At 35.1% G+C, this 18652-nt stretch overlaps 1 protein-coding gene across 1 annotated transcript in view; it reads left to right on the plus strand.

The window, feature by feature from the left end:
- The window catches only part of LOC131066972 (protein ORANGE, chloroplastic), a 92543-nt gene extending 86250 nt beyond the window's left edge, over positions 1 to 6293 (plus strand). Inside the window, exons 7-8 of the mRNA XM_058001879.1 lie at positions 5228 to 5364; positions 6029 to 6293. Of these exons, the coding sequence (XP_057857862.1) occupies positions 5228 to 5364; positions 6029 to 6106 (215 nt within the window). The 3' untranslated portion in view covers positions 6107 to 6293. The remainder of the gene's footprint in view (positions 1 to 5227; positions 5365 to 6028) is intronic.
- The last annotated feature ends 12359 nt before the right edge of the window (positions 6294 to 18652 follow it).

Below are 18652 nucleotides of genomic sequence, written 5' to 3' on the forward strand. Positions count from 1 at the left end.
TCTTTTCGGTGTTTTGACGAAAACATGAACTTTGGAACCTTTTCAATGAACCCTCCAATTTGCGAACATGGAAAATTGCTGAAATGTTCTAACTTTCCCAAAGACTTCAAACTTCATAAAAGTGATATTCTTCTGTAAAGTCCCCTACTAGGTTTAGGCCTGTTTTAACCATAATTAATCAATTTCAATATTCTTATGACTTAAACTAAATTGATTAGGAGACAAATCTATCTTAACATGAATCAAATCTGTGATATTCCATAGTTCAATTAATTTATCAATTATTAATAAGTAGACTGTTCATCTACCATACTAGATAATTACTTTTATCATCCATAATTCTTAATGCAAAGTTCAATCCTTGTTACTACTCCAGTTTTAAGGAAGAAGGAGATGACTATTTGCCAAGCACTTAGATACCAAACTCAACAGGCTCCCTCAAAGTTTATGGGACACTGATCCTTACTCTATTTTGGGAATCATCCTATTGGTTGGATTTAGATTGCCCCTCTTGGAAACAACTCGATCTCATCTTCTTAAATACTGACAGTACTAGCAAGAATGAATAGTATATACATATTCTCTTTAATGTTTATTTAAGAGTTCTTTCTGATTTTACAATCTAATATTATTATTTTTCTAGTTAAAACATATATATATATATTCTTTTAATTATATTTCTGATATTACAAGTTACAGCAGATTATTCCCAGAATGAAACATTAATAGTATGATAGTAATAGCATACCGTTGGCAGTAGGTTACAAGTCGCTGACATCCACTGACTCAGCCTTTTCCTTTTCTTCCCTTTCGATGCCCATTCTTGAATGCCAATTTACATTATATATCTATCCATTAGTAATGAAGAGTCACGTCTTTTCTACAGCCCCGTCCCCCTTCTAAAAGAGGTGTCTCTTCTAACGGTGATCCTTTCCCCTTGTTGACTAAACTATTGTGAGTTAATAAAATTCTTTCCGTGCCACTTAACTAATGACCTGCGGCTGCCTTGGTATAATCTTATTTCTTTAATAACTCATGTATTAGAAAACATACCATTGTCTCTCACCACTTAAGTATATGCAGCAGTGCAAACTGGGATAGCATGGCTGCCTCTTGCTGAATTGATTTATGGGATCTAAAAACCTCAGAAAATCGTGTAGTCTCATAATTGAGACGATTTTCTGATCAACAATGTCTCTTTATTTATTTTGTTTATGTTTTCACTTATGCTAGAAGGCAGATATGTAGTTGATAGGCGGGGACATGAAATCTTCTCTTAACCAAAAATGAGTTGCACAATGCTCTTGAGACATCATCAAAAACTAATTGAAAAAACAACAAAACGGAAAGCAAAACCTGAAATGTTTTTGGTTGATGCTGATCGCTCATGCATTTGGATGCTCTTGTATCAATAGGTGACATTTGTCTACCACTCAAGACTCACAAATGTTGACTTAAGAAGGTCCTTTATGTTCTCCGCTCACTAAGAGCTTTTAGTTAGTAAGTTAATTGCTAGAGTTAAAGGTTGGATCTGATAGATATAATGGTGAGAAACTTTGTGTCTTTTGGGACAAGACTTGCAATGGTGAAGTTGTAGGTGTGCCTCAAGGGTTGGCAAAATGTTTCAATTGGTTGTTGTAAGCCATGAAGGACTTTCTTTTGTAATCAAGGCACATTCATGTACCACTCTTTGGCATATTAGGTTTGGTCATCTTAGTTTGGGCTGGCTTTTTGTCTTGAGTAAATAAGACATGGTGTGATGACTTCCCTTCGTGAAAAAAGTAGTTTCTTTGCTTCAACAATCTCGCTAGGAAACAACATTGGGCTCCTTTTCCTATTGTAGAAACATAAGCCTTTGGTCCCCTAGATTTGGTGCATATTGATTTGTGTGGATCAAGGACAACAGATCATGGTCATGCCCAATATTTTCAGTTTTTTGTGGATGATTATACTAGAATAATGTGGGTCAATTGTGTGACTAGCAAAGATCAAGCATTTGCAAAAAAATTTGAGCCCTTAAAGGACATCCACCTAGGTCAAGGGGGGTAATTCACTAGTGAGGAGTTCATGAACTACCTTCAAAATGGTATCAAAAAACAGTTGACCACAACATATATGCCTCAACAAAATGGAGTTGTAGAGAGGCATAATTGTACCTTAGTAGAAATAGTGTGATGTATGATAATTGCTAAAGGATGTAGATCTAGTTCTTGAACGTACATCCTTTCGAATGCAGATGATGGCAACAGATTCATGCATGGTGATATTTGGGCAATTTATGCCTTGCATATCTGTCCCACAATAGCTATATGTTGTACCTGCTATTGCATTTTTCCAAGTAAGGTTTCTAGGCTTGCCACCATCTATTCTATTTGTGGATGCCATTTCTTTTCAGAAAAATGGAAATTAACACTAGCAAAATGAAAAAAAAACAAAAAAAAAACACCTTAGCAAAAATAAATGGGTTGAAAAAAGAAAAACTAAATAAATCAAATTATCAAAAAAGTTAAAAACCCTAACAATTAATTAAAAACAAAACAAAAACAAAAACATAAAACCTAAGCATCTTTCTGCAAATACCTTGAAAATAAAACAGTATACGAAAACAAATCATACTGCTGCAAATCCTGCTACTAGGAGCCAAATAAGAGCTTGAATGAGCACTCAAATGTCTGCAAAATCTTCTTCGACTATTGCTAAAAAATAAAAACAGTTGAAAATGATGAAAAATGTTAATTTTTTGGGCCAGATGGTATTTATGTAAGCACAGCCAAGATTTTTCTATGAAATTGCAAGTTTTTACTAAGTGAGCGGTGAATTATCTGAGAGTCATGGTCAAGTTTTTCACAAAAAACTTGGGGTTCAGTTATTCCATGAGTAACTCATGAGCAGTTTTGACCTATGAGATTATTTGCGAGTTTTTCATCTACAGTTTACTGTCCAGGGATGACTGTGCATCCTTGAGACAGTTGAGGCATGCCATTAATATCACCAGCTATCCTGGGTTGGTCAGCTATTCCCGGACATTTCTGGAGGGTTCAGTGCTGTTTCTGGGATGTAACTGATCCAATGAGGGATGCTGGGGATGTTTCTGAGACCTCTTTGCATCCCCGAAACATTATGGGGATGGGGATACCTGGAAAAGGTCCAGAGACATGTCCCTGTGTATCTCTGTTTCAAACAGGATCAAAGTAAGAAGCATTGGACATTTTGTACAACATCTTTGAAAATACATAACCACTTCTCCCATACTGCAGCTCCTTTACAAGCATTGTCAGAAAATGGAAAGTCTTTTACTGAGTAAAAATCAGAAGTTGCACTTGATGGGTTGAAGATTATAATATGCAGCACTTTGGTTTTATTTACCTAACTTTCAGCAGCCATTGAGGTATGTAATAAGTGTTGTGCATATGCAAGGAGGATGGCCAGTTTTCTATCATTCTCATTTTTCCCAGGGCAGTTTTTTCAAAATGTTACACATATGGCAAGGAATTATATGCATTAGTACACGATGCAGAAGAGAAAGCATTATTCAATGGGGAACAAAAGGGGAGGGCATGCTGATCATCAGCCCTTGCAATACTTGTTTGCATACATGAAACAAAGTGCACCAACTGAGAAATGTTTAAATAGATGAGAAAATAATACCAGTTGTAAATGATTATTAAGTACAAGAGGGGGACAACAAATATGGTAGCAAATATGAGAGCATTTTGCTATCATTCTGAGTTGTTTGCTAGGACAGTTTTGAACTTCTGACATATCAAAAGAATTGTATGCATTAGTGCAAGCAATGAAGAAGTGGAAGCATTATTTGATGTGGAAGGAAAGTATACCCAGATCACCAGCCTTTGCATTACATATACTCGAAACAAATTGCAGCAATTCCACCTTTGAAGGAATCAGATGCTAATAGCAGTTCCACTTACTGCTTAAGTAGTAGATATGCTGTCTATAGCTTGACTGCCAAATATTGCAGCCATTTGTACCATCATGCAGCTTGACTTTTTTCGCCCCATGAGGTGTACAAGGTGCAATCTGAGCAAGATGGAGATTTTGTGGAAACATTTCAACACTTTCGTGGTTTGTGGAGGTCACCGGATTATCACTACAAGGATTATTGTCTGAATTGAAAAAGCTATGTGTGCCTTAAAGAGAGTCTTCATCTGGTGATGGACATATGCCTAAAACTGGTGTCACTTCAAGGTTTTCAAAATGATTGCTAAGCTGCAGCAGTATTTGCATTGGCCCAAAATTCAAGTGGATGTGGTAAGGTTTAATGGTGGGTTTATTTTATGCTGGACAAGAAAACCAAGAATTGGAAATTGGGATTATGCACGCAACTGCCACTTTGTTTTTTGTACTAATAATTTTAGCAAAATGTTTGTTTTGATTCCATGAAAGAAGACAAGCTCAGGTCAAGAAGCTACCAAAATTTCTCTATCAATGTATGGAATATATGGATGCACTAATGATTGTCTAGGCCATAAATCTATTGTTTCCAATAGAGTTGCCAGCATCTTGAAAAAGTTTTGGACTACTTAGTCGGTAAAGGTGGACTCTAAGTCGTAGCAATCCACCACATACCATCCACAACTGGATGGCCAAACTGAAGCAGTGAACTAGACATTATTAGAGCTCTCGATGGGTTATTTTTGGAAGAGCTCAAACACTTGGGGTTAAAGCTTGACCTACATTGTAGTCAGAAAGCAGTTAAGTTTACCAAAGGAAGCAACAGATAACTATATGTTGGAAGAGCGATAATACTTCATTTTTTAGTTATGGAGTTGCTTTTTATTCAATTTGGTAAAAGACTTGTAATCATGAAAACACAATATCATATTCCTATTGTTCTGATGAAAATATTGAAGATGAGTTTATTTTACTGTTCAAAATATGGAGTCAACAAACTTGATTTGAATTTCGAAGGATTTGTGGTAGGAAATCATGTTTATGTGGATTTTTCTTTAATTTTTTTTTGTCTCAGAGGAGCTTTAGGAATTTTATTCATGCATGTATTAGTTATCCAGCACTCTCAGTTGATCACTTTATTTGAAATTTGGTGTCATTTATGTAAACCTGATAAAGTACTTTGGAACCATTAGCAGAAGATGTTTAGTTTTTTTGTTTGCTTTCAAAGATATTTTGGGTGGAAGCTATTGCAGTAAAATTTTGTTTGTTTGTATCGTAAATGTGAAATAAAATCTGGCGTGTCCTTACATTTCAGGGTATCTAGTTTGTGGTCGTTGTTCCAGTACAGGCGCAATTGTGGTTGCAGAACCAGTTGCAAGAGTCAGTGATTCCAATTCTCCTTTGCAGTTACCTACAACTGGAAAATGCCCAAATTGTTTGGGTGTGGGGAAGGTAATACATCTGGTGTTTTACTTGTTTTAATCTTTAATTTTGTTTGCATTCAAAACTTGCAGGTTTACATTATAATATAGCTCATTTCCTTGAGATACCATTTCAATGACAACAAGCTTGTAGCCTTAAGCTTGTCTTCTTGCTGCCGAAGTTCAATCTTGGGTGGTATACTCTATTCTGGGTTAAAGATGAGAGATATGGAAGGACAACATAGAGCATTAATGTGTGTGTATATCAGAATACGGTTTCATTAATCATCTAATATTAGTTCGATGGTAGAAGAAAGCTTGAATGATTTAAAGTTTAAACAGTCCTTAGGAAACAGAATATAATGTTGACATCCTATAGCAGAATTTGGGTTGAAGAATGTTCAAATCATGTGCACTTGTTTTCCTAGTTTGGTATCAGTTCCATGCTGACCCAATTATGATTATTGTTTCTCAATAAGAGTTGGGGGTTGCTGATCTCCATTGTCAGTTGATTTGCATAACAATGCTATAGCCAATTTTTTTTATTTTTAAGTTTTTAAATTTGATTTCTTTTTAATTAACTTCACGATTTAGCATTACTTCCATTCTTGCACCATACTAATATTCATTTTATAAGTGCTGAATAATCTTTATTTCCTTCTTTAATGCTTCTATTGATTATGTGTGGCCTGCAGGTTATGTGTCCGACATGCCTCTGCACTGGAATGGTAATGGCAAGTGAACATGATCCACGGATAGACCCATTTGATTGAAATGCAAATTTTTTTCTCATAGAAAAAATGCATATTGATGTATCACAATTATATGAGTCTGTAGTTATCAAAGAGATCGTGACTTTCGAAATTGTCTAAATTTTTTTCAAAACTGCACTTGTTACTTTTAATCTTCCAAGTTATGCCATAAGATAGAAAAATCCAAAATGGTTTTAGACATGGTTGATCACATGATATTTTATATATAGTGGTTCATGTCTTTCCATAAGCTTGTTATGAACTTTATTGTTAGTTTAGTATAAGATCTATTTTTATACATATGTGGATGCTTAATTACATTCAATTAACAGGTATTCCACAATCATTATACTAAAACCTTAAATTGCATTAATACATATGCTTCTTTCAGTAATTGAAAACTGTGGCAAGATATGGAAAACATATAAAATGTAATAGCTTACTTTTTGTTAAGAATTATAATGTTTTAACTTTTCGATATTGGTACAAATGGGTTTTGAAAGGGTCCAAACTCTTGTACAATGAAGCAGCAAAACAGGCAAACAGAACAAGTATTATGAGATATGGGACAAATCAAAGAACCTATCACATCAAATCAAAGTGAGACACAGCTACAGCCAAGCTGTCAAGCATGAACAACAACCAAAAAGTAAGAAACAACAGGGTTCCTTGAGATTCAACCTAGACAATGCCAGAATCAACTTTATTTAATCTCACACCCATCTGCTAAGAATTATAATGTTATATGTCAAAATTAAAATTCATTAATGTACAATAAAACCGTTTCAGTAAAGACACTAACCACATGTTACACATAATTAAGAATCATGATCCATTACATCGAGCAAAAGCTGTATCATGGGGGAAAAAGCTAGAGGTTGAAAAGTGTAAAGCAGCGAATTTTGAACAATTATCATCCATCCTTACAAATTCTTAGAGGGGCTTGTGTGCTAAAGAGGTCCTCATGACTCCTAATTATCAATATATATTAGAAAATAAAATGTCATTAGTGTAAATAAGTACTCGTGGATATGGATGTCATCTTGTGATGACTTCAAAATACACTTAGTGCTTTTGTGAATGTTTTATTGGTGTGGTTGGTGCATATCATCAATTGCATAAATGTATTTTTTAATGATTTGAGTTGAGTGGCTATATTTTTGGGATTGCAAATAACGTCTATCGAATTAACTTTTTAGTTCAATTGTAAGGTACAAGGCATTGCCTTTTGACTTTTGAGGAACTCAGTGACGAGGATCGTCAAAAGCACATTATTTTAGTTCCATATACTATAAGTATTATTTCAGATGGAATTATCATGATTGTAGAAAGATTAACAGCAATAGTGTGATGAATTAATTCGTTCGAAAAAGTGGGCTTTTTTGGGGACGGTCATTTTCATGTTAGATTTATAAAAAATATTTAATTTTTCATTTGTTTTAATATGTCATATAATATAATAATTTTTAAAGCATATGCATTGTTTTTTATTAAATTAAGTGGGAAACAAAGGTCTGATTTTTTACAAAGTTATCAAAAGGTTAGGCAAAGCAAGCCAGAAACAACACAAGAAGAGAAAAAGGAACAACTACAACCAAGCTATCAAGAATGATTAAAAACGGACGAGACAACTAGGATCCTTGAGGCCCCACATAGATAATTCCAGGCCTAGCACGAGTTAGCCTCTCACCCAACACTCAAGCATGAACTTGGGAAAATGAAAGAGGAAAACCTTTTATCTTACAACAGTCTATGAGACATTATCTTTCAAATTTTCAGAACAAGTGGATGGAGAATTCCCCATGAAGAGCTCGTCAACATGTGAAGAGGGAGCAATAGAACAATGAGGTGAAAGGTAACCTCCCACCATATGAGTATTATGGAGTTAATCCAAGCTAAAAGTAATTTTGATTGTGAGATCAGGGCCCATAGGGCAAATCAAAATCACATCAAAAGCTAAGCACTTGTCATCATCTTGAGAGGAGTCATCCAAGAGAGAATCAAGTGAATATATAGTCAAGTAATTTTTGTTAGCATTCTTCGACCAAGAAGTGGTGACCTAATGATGCGAGAGGACAATCCATAACCAAGTGACTAATGGAGAAGCAACGACGACACTCATGACACCAAAAGTTGGAGGTGAGACAACCCTAGGAGAAGTCACAAGCACAACACTCGAGACACAACTAGGGTCAATAGTATTGGCAATATGCTGGAATTGCACGTGTTGTCATTGATGTCAACACTGTGCTTCGGTTGGATATGGTTCTGTCTCGGTTGGTTACTGCTATCCCGGTTGGACTTGCGTATCAGTGTCTTTGATCTAGTTTGATCATATTGGTTGTTTCGGTTTTGGATGGTTATTCAAGATGGTTATATGCTTGTCATATTCAGTTGGTTCATGATTTGGTGCTCTGGAAGCTATCGCTTATGTTCTGGATTACCAGTTGATATTTCTTGGTACCGGTTGGCGATATTTGATGATTTGGTTAAGTGATTTTGGTTCGGCTTATAGAAATGGTTCCTAACGTGTTGAAGGCATTCTTGATCATGTCCTAATTGTTTGGTGGCTTCACATTAGCTGGCGTGATGATTTGGTGGTCCTTGGATCCGGTTGGTAATTTTGTGTTATTACATTGAGGGTTTCTGCCGGTTGGTGAAACGTGTTGATAAAGGTCTTAGCTGAATTTCTGGCAGATATAATTATTTGAGAATTTGAATTAGGTCCATGCTATGTAATGTAAATCATAGTATTGGTCTGGTGGTATCGTGTGATGTAATTTTGGTAATTATGGTTTATGGGTTTAGGGTGTAGCCGACCTTTTTATCAAGGTTGATGATCTGTATTTATAAGCGACTTATTCATGTAATTTGTATATCGATATAGATTGAAGGTTATGTTTGCATTATTCAAAGAGGTAATTGTGCGAACAAGGTTATATCATTCAGCGAAGGTTTTGGTGTTGCAAGGTAGCAATTTGTGCTTAACCGAAATTGTATCAAGCATTAGGAGATGCTATTTTTTAGAGTTCATTTTATTCGGATTGTAGTTTGATGTTTATGTAAGTCAGTGAGACTTCCCTTTTTGTGTTGAGCAGTGCGCTCTAGGCGGTTGGCCTAATTGCAAGTGCAATCCCCATTGCAATTATTTCGCATACTGCTGCAAAAATATTATTTGACTGTGGATAGGGTTTCCCACTGTGGTTTTTTCTTTTACCGAGTTTTCCATGTCAAAATATTGGTGTTGTGTGTTCTGTGCTTTCATGCTTTATCTTTCACTGTGCTGTTTATATTGTGCTTTGGTAAATGGTTTATAATATGCATTAAGTGTTTAATTTATGGAAATTTGATTCACACCCCCCCCCACTCTTAGTTTTCCTTCGATATCTGAGATTCTAACAATTGGTATCAGAGCAAGGTCCTCTCCGCAAAAGCTTAACCTCCTGAGGAGATCCGATGGCATCAACTTCTACATTTAACCCCTACTGGAAGGAAAGTCCCAGATTTGATGGTACAAATTACAAAATATGGAAGGAGCGAATGAAGATTCATTTGAGATCTCTTGAAGCTGAAGTTTGGGAGATAACAAAGCAAGGGTATACACCTCATGATCCTAATTTCGGAACTTCGACACCTGCTGATGAACAAAATAATGCTGATAATGATATCAGAGCGAAAGAAGTTTTGTTAAGTGCCCTATCAGATGAGAAGTTGTTTAATGTCATAGAGCTAGAAAATGCTAAGCAAATCTAGTTGAAGCTTGAAACTCTTTATGAAGGTGACCAAGCAGTAAAGATTGCAAAACTTGAAGGTTACCGAGTGAGATATGAAACTTTAAAGATGGAAGAAGATGAGAAGATAAGTTCTTTCATGGACAGAGTCAATGAGATTGTCATGGGAATCAAATGGTGTGGTGGAATTGTTAATGAGGATGAGGTTGTTTCAAATATTCTGAGAGTTCTACCTGTGGCTTACAAAATGAAGGCTATTGCAATAAATGAACTTCGGACAATGTTAAATACCCTATTACCAGAGAACATTACTTGGGAAGTTGACTGCTTTTGAACTTGAAGAACTTGGAGATCGGAGTGCTACTAAAACTGAGACTGCATTTAAAGCATCCACCTTCGGTATGTAGAGAATGTCAAATGGGTAAGAAAGTTAGAACTTCTTTCAGAAGCATACATGATAAATCTAATGAAATTTTGATCCTATTCATACTGATCTGTGTGGACTGGCAAGGACTAAAAGTTTTCAAGGTGATAGATACTTTATGTTGCTTATTGATGATTACTCCAGAATGATGTGGGTTACATTTTTGAAAGAAAAATCAGAAGCTCTTGAGAAATTCAAAATTTTCAAGGCTATGGTAGAGACAAAAACAAGATTGAAAATAAAATATTTAAGATCAGATCAAGGCGGTGAATTTATATCTGGTGAGTTCAACAACTTTTGTGAGAAGCATGGAATCAAAAGACAATTTTCTGCACCTAGAACTCCACAACAAAATGGAATAGTGGAAAGGAAGAACAAAACTATCTTAGATGCTGCAAGGTCAATGATGATGGAAGCCAAATTGTCTGATATCTATTGGAGAGAAGCTGTCAATACTGCATTCTACATTTTCAACAGAGTACACATAAAAGGTGATATCGATAAGACTCCTTATGAATTATGGTTTGATCATACTCATACTGTCAGATATTTCAGAATTTTTTGAAGTAAATGCTGTAGCAGAAGAGATGATGCATTAGGGAAATTTGATCCTAGATGTGATGAAAGAATATTTTTGGGTTATTCTACTAAGAGTAAAGCATATAGATGTTATAACAAAAGACTGAATAGGATAACAAAAAGCATAAATGTCAAAGTGGATGAGCAAGGTAATAATCAAATTTGATCATATGACTATGGACCAGAAGACGAGATTTTCAGATTAGAATCAATTATGCAAGAATCAGTTCAGAGTATTGATCCAGTTGCTTCAGTAACATTAGAAAATTCCACAATGATTGTTGATGAGCAGAAAGAATAAGAAAGTTATGATAATTCAAAGACTCCTAGGTATGTGAAGCTGAATCATTCTGAAGGTCGGATCATAGGAGACAAGAGGAAAGGTGTGATGACAAGAAGAAGGTTAGCTACTTAAGAGGTATGTTTAATTTCTCAAATTAAACCGAAATCTTTTATTGAAGCAAGTAAAGATGAGAATTGGATGAAGAATTGAATCAGATAGAAAAGAATAAAACATGGGAATTAGTTCCTAGGCCTAAAGATAAAAATGTTATTGGAACCAAATGGGTTTTTAGGAATAAATTAAATGAGGAAGGTCAGGTTGTAAGGAACAAGGCTAGATTGGTTTGTAAATTGTCTAAGAAAGATGAATCTCCGAGAGTGAACCCATTTAGATACAAATCAATAATTGATGGATTGTTGTACTTAACTCAGACCAGGCCGGATATAATGAATGTTGTTTGCATTGCTTCTAGATTTCAGTCTGATCCAAGAGGAAGTCATGATATTGCTATTAAAAGAATATTCAAATATTTGGCAGGAACAACAAAGTATGGGTTATGGTATCCAAAGGATGACGATTCCCGATTATGTGCCTATACAGACTCCGATTGGGTAGGAGATGTTGATGACCGGAAGAGCACTATAGGTGGTGCATTCTTTCTTGGGAAGAAATTGGTTTCATGGCTTAGCAAGAAACAATCATACACTTCATTATCTATTGCTGAAGCTGAATATGTAGCTGCTGCTACTAACTGTACTTAGATTTTATGGATGAAGCAAATGTTGAAGGATATAAGGGTAAGTTATGATAAGCCTATTGTTATTCACTGTGATAATACTGCTGCTATTGATATGTCAAAGAATCCGGTATTTCATTCCAAAAAAAAACACATTTCTATAAGGTATAATTTCTTGAATGAAAATGTTAAAGCAAAGGAAGTCAGATTGGTTTATGTGCCTACTAAGGAACAAATTGCAGATATTCTAACGAAACCATTTCCTAAAGATACTTTTGAATATTTAAGAGATTAGTTGGGGGTCACCACCCCTCCCGAAGAGACTTAGAGATGCAGGGATGCATCAATCCGGTGAGCTTATCAAAAACATCTTCTGATCCGGGTTGATGGGATGATGCTGTTGCTCAAGGGGAGTAGTCAGTTGTTTGGTTTGGCTTCAACCCTTTGTCATTGATGTCAAAGGGAGAGAGGTGTTCAAGTGAAAATCAAAAAATCTTAGGGAGAGATATTTTGTTGGTTCTTGATTGTTTGGGGAGATTGTTGGCATTCCTTGGCACTTGGATGTTTTCTCATTCAGTGTTGCCATCAATGCCAAAGGGGGAGATTGTTGGTAATATGCTGGAATTGCTTATGTGTTGTCATTGATGTCAACACTGTGCTTCAGTTGATTATGGTTCTGTCTCGGTTGGTTACTTCTATCCTGGTTGGTTACTGCTATCCCGGTTGGACTTGGTTATCAATGTTCCCGATACGGTATGATCGGATTGGTTGTTTCGGTTTTGGATGGTTATTCAGGATGGTTATATGCTTGTCACATCTAGTTGGTTCATGATTTGGTGCTCTGGAAGCTATCGCTTATGTCATGGATTACCGGTTGATATAACACATACTAGAGGGGCACGATTATCACCAACCAAGAAAGCACCTTGCGATGAAGCTAGAGGATCAGTAATAACAATCCTGTCATAGGTGAAGGGTGCAACAAAAGTGATAGAGGGTATGAATGGGAAATTTGAACTAGTAATGACAATGAACAAAACAGTGGTCATCGCATCAAACATGGTATAAACAAGATTAATGAAATATTACTTTAGGTATACTATTTAGACCTATTTCTTTTGTTTCTTATCTATTATTTTGGCACATAACCCATTTTCTTTGGTAGGACATGTTTACTATTATTTGCATTATTGATTTTTCACAAGATTTAATTATATTTGTTAGTGTAATTAAGTGTTGTACCTAGTCATGTCTTCACCTAGGTCCTTATTACACATCACTTCAGTTTACTTAGTGACCACTTTAGGAACATTCCCACTATCCACTTTATATGGGTGATAGGTTATCATTTGCATATGATTATGACACTTGTCCACATCGTGTGTAATCCTTCATTTGACCTTGCCTTTATATGCAAGGGTCATTAGTAAATTTTCATGTCCATTAGCAATATTCATCAATCTTGCATTGTTGAAGCAATCTTTCTTGCCATTCTCTCTTGTGAAAATTATTTTGGCCTTCAGTTATTTTGGAGCTATTGTGGAGTCATCAAATAATCTAACAATATCCATCGACTCAAAAAAAATTATTTGTATTTACAAAGCCAACTTTGAAGATATAATTTTTTTTTTGTATTTATATATTTTATTATTTGTAATACACTTTCTTTTGAAGCATACAATTGAAAGATTTTGGAACTAAATATATAATTTGATTAAATAGATTATAAATCACTTATTTCATTTACATGTTAGAAGATAGCTCCAAAATATTCTAAATTTTACTATTTATCATTATCATATTTATATGTCTTGTCTCTATAACACATCTAGTCAATTCACTCAATTCACAAACAAGAACACTAAATGAAATAAGAAAAAAATATTTATTATGTATCACTCAAGATCAAGCCACTCTTTAGCTTTAACAAATGGTTTCTCTTTAAAGAGATTAATTAGTCTACCTTCTAAAAGAGTAAGGTCATATTGCATTCTATCTATTTAAAAATATTTATTATATATCACTCAAGATCAAGCCACTCTTTAGCTTTAACATATGGTTTCTCTTTAAAGAGATTAATTAGTCTACCTTCTAAAAGAGTAAGGTCATATTGCATTCTATCTATTTTTTCTCTAAAATCTAGCTAGTTTATCTTTAAATATATCATAACTAATGCTTTTAAAAGTGGGAAGGTTGCCTTTTTTTGTTATAATATAGATCAATCAATGTTAAGAGTATCCTCCCTTGTTTTCTTTAATATATTTTTAAATTGATATATATAATGCTTTTAGAAGAGTAGAGTCACACTACAATATTTGTTTCAATCAAGTAGGAGAGCTCTGAAATATAAATAAATGTATCAAAATGTCATTTGGGACTTAGTAATTCTTCTTAATTGCATTATTATTTTGTACATGAGTGGCTAGAGGGTGACTAATATAGACCATGGGAGACCACAATGTACCATGAAATGCAACAAATTAGATTCATGAAGCTGAATAAATATAAATGCACTTGAATAGGATAACGAGACAAGATCTTTAACATAGGAAAATCTTAAAAGAAAGTTCCATAGAATGATCATCATAATGCAACAATTTACTCAAATGATCAAACATAAAAGCATATAAGAAAAATATTGAGCATTGAAAGTAAAGTAGTTCATGGAAATGTTGAGCTTATGTAAAATATGGAAGAAATGGAAATGACTTGATGTATGTGTTGTTATACTCATTTTTTCTCCCTTTAAAATTTGAATAAGGCTCTCATCCAGAGGTAAGTGAGTGTGTTGATATGGCATGTGGGACATAAATATGAAGTTAAAGTGTCATTGAACTTTCATCTATAGATTGAAACTTCTTTATTAAACTTATTACTTAGCCTAACAAAGATTAATTCTACTTTTATACTAACAATAGTCACATTGTATAGTATATCAAAATCAAGTGCCAAATTTCTTCTTATAGTCCTATCTATTTTGCTAATGGCTAATTATTTAAATTCTATGAAATGAGTTGGTCATTATTTCATTATATTCTATAAAAAGTAAACTTTAAAAATCATACTAAGATCTTTGAACACTATTTTTTTACTTATATGTTTATTTATTTTTAATTTTTGCTAGTTAGGTGTAGCCTTAGGGCTGCTACCTTTATATTGATATAAAAAGAGAGAACAAAACATTTGTTGTTATGTAATGAGGAGGCAGTGAGAGATTCACAGAGTTTAGGAGCATGCCTAACAAAAACTAAAATATGCAATCTAAGATTCCATATCAATTATTGCAATTGTAATAATGAATAGTGCAAAAGTTGGATGAATGGGCTTCCTCTAAGAGTTGCTATCTTGACCAAGAGGTGGAGTTGTAGATATATCCTCAAATATCCCTTGTATATGCACATTGTGTAGAGATGAGAGATTGAATTTGTTAATCTTAGAGGATTCGGTTAATACTGAGAGGGGGTTTGAATCAGTATTAACAATAATTTCAAACTTAAAACTTGAACTTATAAAACTTCACCAAATCAATCATAAACCAGTAATAAACTCTTTACCATTACCAGTAATCACTGATAACCAACTGTTAAACCGATTTATCAAAACTGCTCATTAAGTGTTCATCAACATGCATAAGCTGAAAGTAAAACATAACAACACAAAAACATTCACCATATGAACAACATGTTTTTCGTGTGGAAACCCAAAAAGGGAAAAACCACGGTGGGAATTGGTACCCACAAAAATTGTGCTCTCTTTCTAAATGCGCCCTATTAGGAGCCTAGCCTAGTTAGAAGCTTACAAAGATACCCTGTTAGGAGTAGACCCTATTAGGATCAACCTCGCAAGAGGATTTAACACTCAGATGTTGAGCTACCCGGTTAAGAGATTTACATTGAAAGGCCTATTAGGACCTACCCAGTTAAGGGATTTTGCTGCTGTAATTGTTAGAGAACAACAGTGAATGGTTTGGGTATAGCACTTAACTACTTGCTTGATCAGATCCAATTCCTGCTCCAAATCTGCTACTCTCTGAGAGATCTCATACTCTGGTTCAACTTCACACTCTTCTCAAAACCATTGACACAACAAACATCAACTGTACTGACATAAATAACCTTTACAACTTAGTCGGTTAAAAAAACCTAAGACTTACAATATAGATCATCACAGATCTTTTACAACTAATTAGAGATCATCATTGATCATCATATGGATCATTACAATCAATTATAAATCAATTACAACCGTTGAATGATCATCTCGATCTGATACAAAGCCAAACCCTTAGAACACTCCTCTAAGCACTTTGCATATTCCCAAGAAATTCTCTCTACAAATGCGCCAAAACATCATTCAAATACTTCATGCGGTTTGTGCCACGTCATCACCAACATTTGAACTTGATGTAGATCATTTCCAAACCAAAAATCATTACCGGTTAAGAGAATTCTTTATTGGTCCTTAAAACATTCTTAAACCCTAGCAAAAATATAACATGACTTCCGATAACCAAAACATGATGTGGTTCCGATCAGATGCATATTACAATGATATAAACTCACATTCCAAACTGCAACACTTCAATCATCACCAATCGCTAGATCTAATGAAAACATTTCCTCGTTTACCAGTTAAGGTCCTAATTCCTAGTTTCCCATTCATTTACCGGTAAGCTCTTTCCGGTAGACCAAAAATACTAAGATGACAAAATAAAACATAGTAAACATCACTTGCCATCAATGACAACACAAATAACTGATCAAAGTCATCCAATCATGCAATCTCAATCTCTTCATCACAATGTCATCACAAACAGTCCTTTACTAGTTCAGTCATCATTCTTCATCTGCATCAGTTATGCCAATAATGCCAACATTCTCCCCCTTTGGCATTGATGGCAACACCAACATAAACATCAACTAAAATCACGGTGCTCAGTTATGAAACTTCTCAGCTGTACTTCACTCTTTTGCTGGTTCTTCTCTTCTCTTCTTCATTTCTTCTCCCTCTTTCTGTTACACATCTTCTCCTCCTTAGGCTAATATATTTCTTCTCCCCCTTTGACAACAATGCCAAAGGTGCATATGCATCGTCGATCATCAAATCTGCTGCTGCCTTCAACATCTCTGCAAATCTCATCTAAGCTGCTCCCCCTGCGGAGTAGCCACCATTTCATCAATCCATAGTGAAAAATATTCATTCAGCCTACTGGATTGATGCATCTCCTGCATCTTAGTTCTTCTTATGTAGGGATCTGACCCCTAATTTACCTTTGAGGTACTCAAAGGTAGTCTTTGGCAATGGTTTTGTGAAAACGTCTGCTAGCTACTCTTTGCTTGTCACATACTCCATTATGACTTGTCTTTCCTGTACTCTCTCCCTTAGAAAGTAATATTTCAATTCTATGTGCTTTGTCCTTGCATGTAACACATGGTTTTTCAAAATATTAATTTTACTTGTATTGTCACAATAAATAGTTACCAGTTCATACATATTAAGTTTAAAACCTTCTAACACATGTCTCATCTAGATTGCCTGCATATAATTCATTGATGCAACAACATACTCTGCCTCTGCCGTTGAATGTGATACACATGTTTTCTTCTTAGTTGTCCAAGCAACCAATCTACCTCCAAGAAGAAAAGCTCCACCGGTAGTGCTTTTCCGGTCATCAACGTTGTCTGCCCAATCTGCATCAATAAACACTTCCAAAGAAAAATCATTTTTATAAGGATACCATAGGCCATAATCTATTGTGCATTTCAAGTACCGGAATATCCTTTTCACTGCTACCAAGTGAGTCTCCTTGGGATCCTTCTGAACTCTAGCAACCAAACCAACAACATGTGAAATATCTGTTGGCTTGTAAAATTCCCTAGCTAGAATTTGATTGCAGTTAGTTGTATCACCAACACTAAATAGGAACTTGTTTATACAGCAGTTGTATCTCTAGCACTAAACAAAAACTTGTTTATACAACACAGTCAAATGTGAATGAACATCTTTATATGGTTTAATTTGGAACCTTCTTGTTTATTCAATGCATGGTGTTTTACATTCTATCTTGTAAGTACTGATAAACATAGCAACTTGAACATTTATTATTCATGAACATTGATACCAGTTTATTAAATTTCCATCAAGGAGCGGGAAGGGAATATCTTTTTAAAATGCACCTGATAGTTGAACTCTGACTGCCGATGGTGGAATTCCCGTAATGCTGAACTTGTAGTTGTATTCTATCCAAGGATCTTCAAAAACTTCCCATGCATAAGCCAAAATATGACACTGTCGATGCAGACAATTCACCAGAGTTTTGTGCTATCGGTCACCATCTACGTCAATACTGACGTACTGAGTTTCTCGCGACATATGGAATGCTATTAAGCACTTCTCAATCTTCCATGTGTTGTAGACAACTTCTACTTTGCGGTACAACCAAACCCTCTGCTTCGCACCTGTCGGCTCTACGCCATACTGCGGTAACACAAACTTCATGTCACTACCCGATATTGGGTTAGCAACAATGGTTGATGATGCACGTAGATGCTATGTCTCTGTGTTCAGGAACACATAATGCATGTTGACGTCTTCACACTTATGGAATCACATTTGTAGTCCTCCACGTAGCGATATGCTTCCTGCAACTCACACCACGAGACCTGCTGGCTATACTGCACTTGCTTTGACGATAATGACACTGAACTACACTTGCTTTGTCAATAATGATTTCAGAATCAAGCAACCAATAGGCTAGTTTGGAAACTGACGAAAGGCTAGTAAACTTCGTGAGGTGCAATAACATACACACACA

The sequence above is a fragment of the Cryptomeria japonica genome, chromosome 5, assembly GCF_030272615.1.
Source record: "Cryptomeria japonica chromosome 5, Sugi_1.0, whole genome shotgun sequence".
NCBI lineage: Eukaryota > Viridiplantae > Streptophyta > Pinopsida > Cupressales > Cupressaceae > Cryptomeria > Cryptomeria japonica.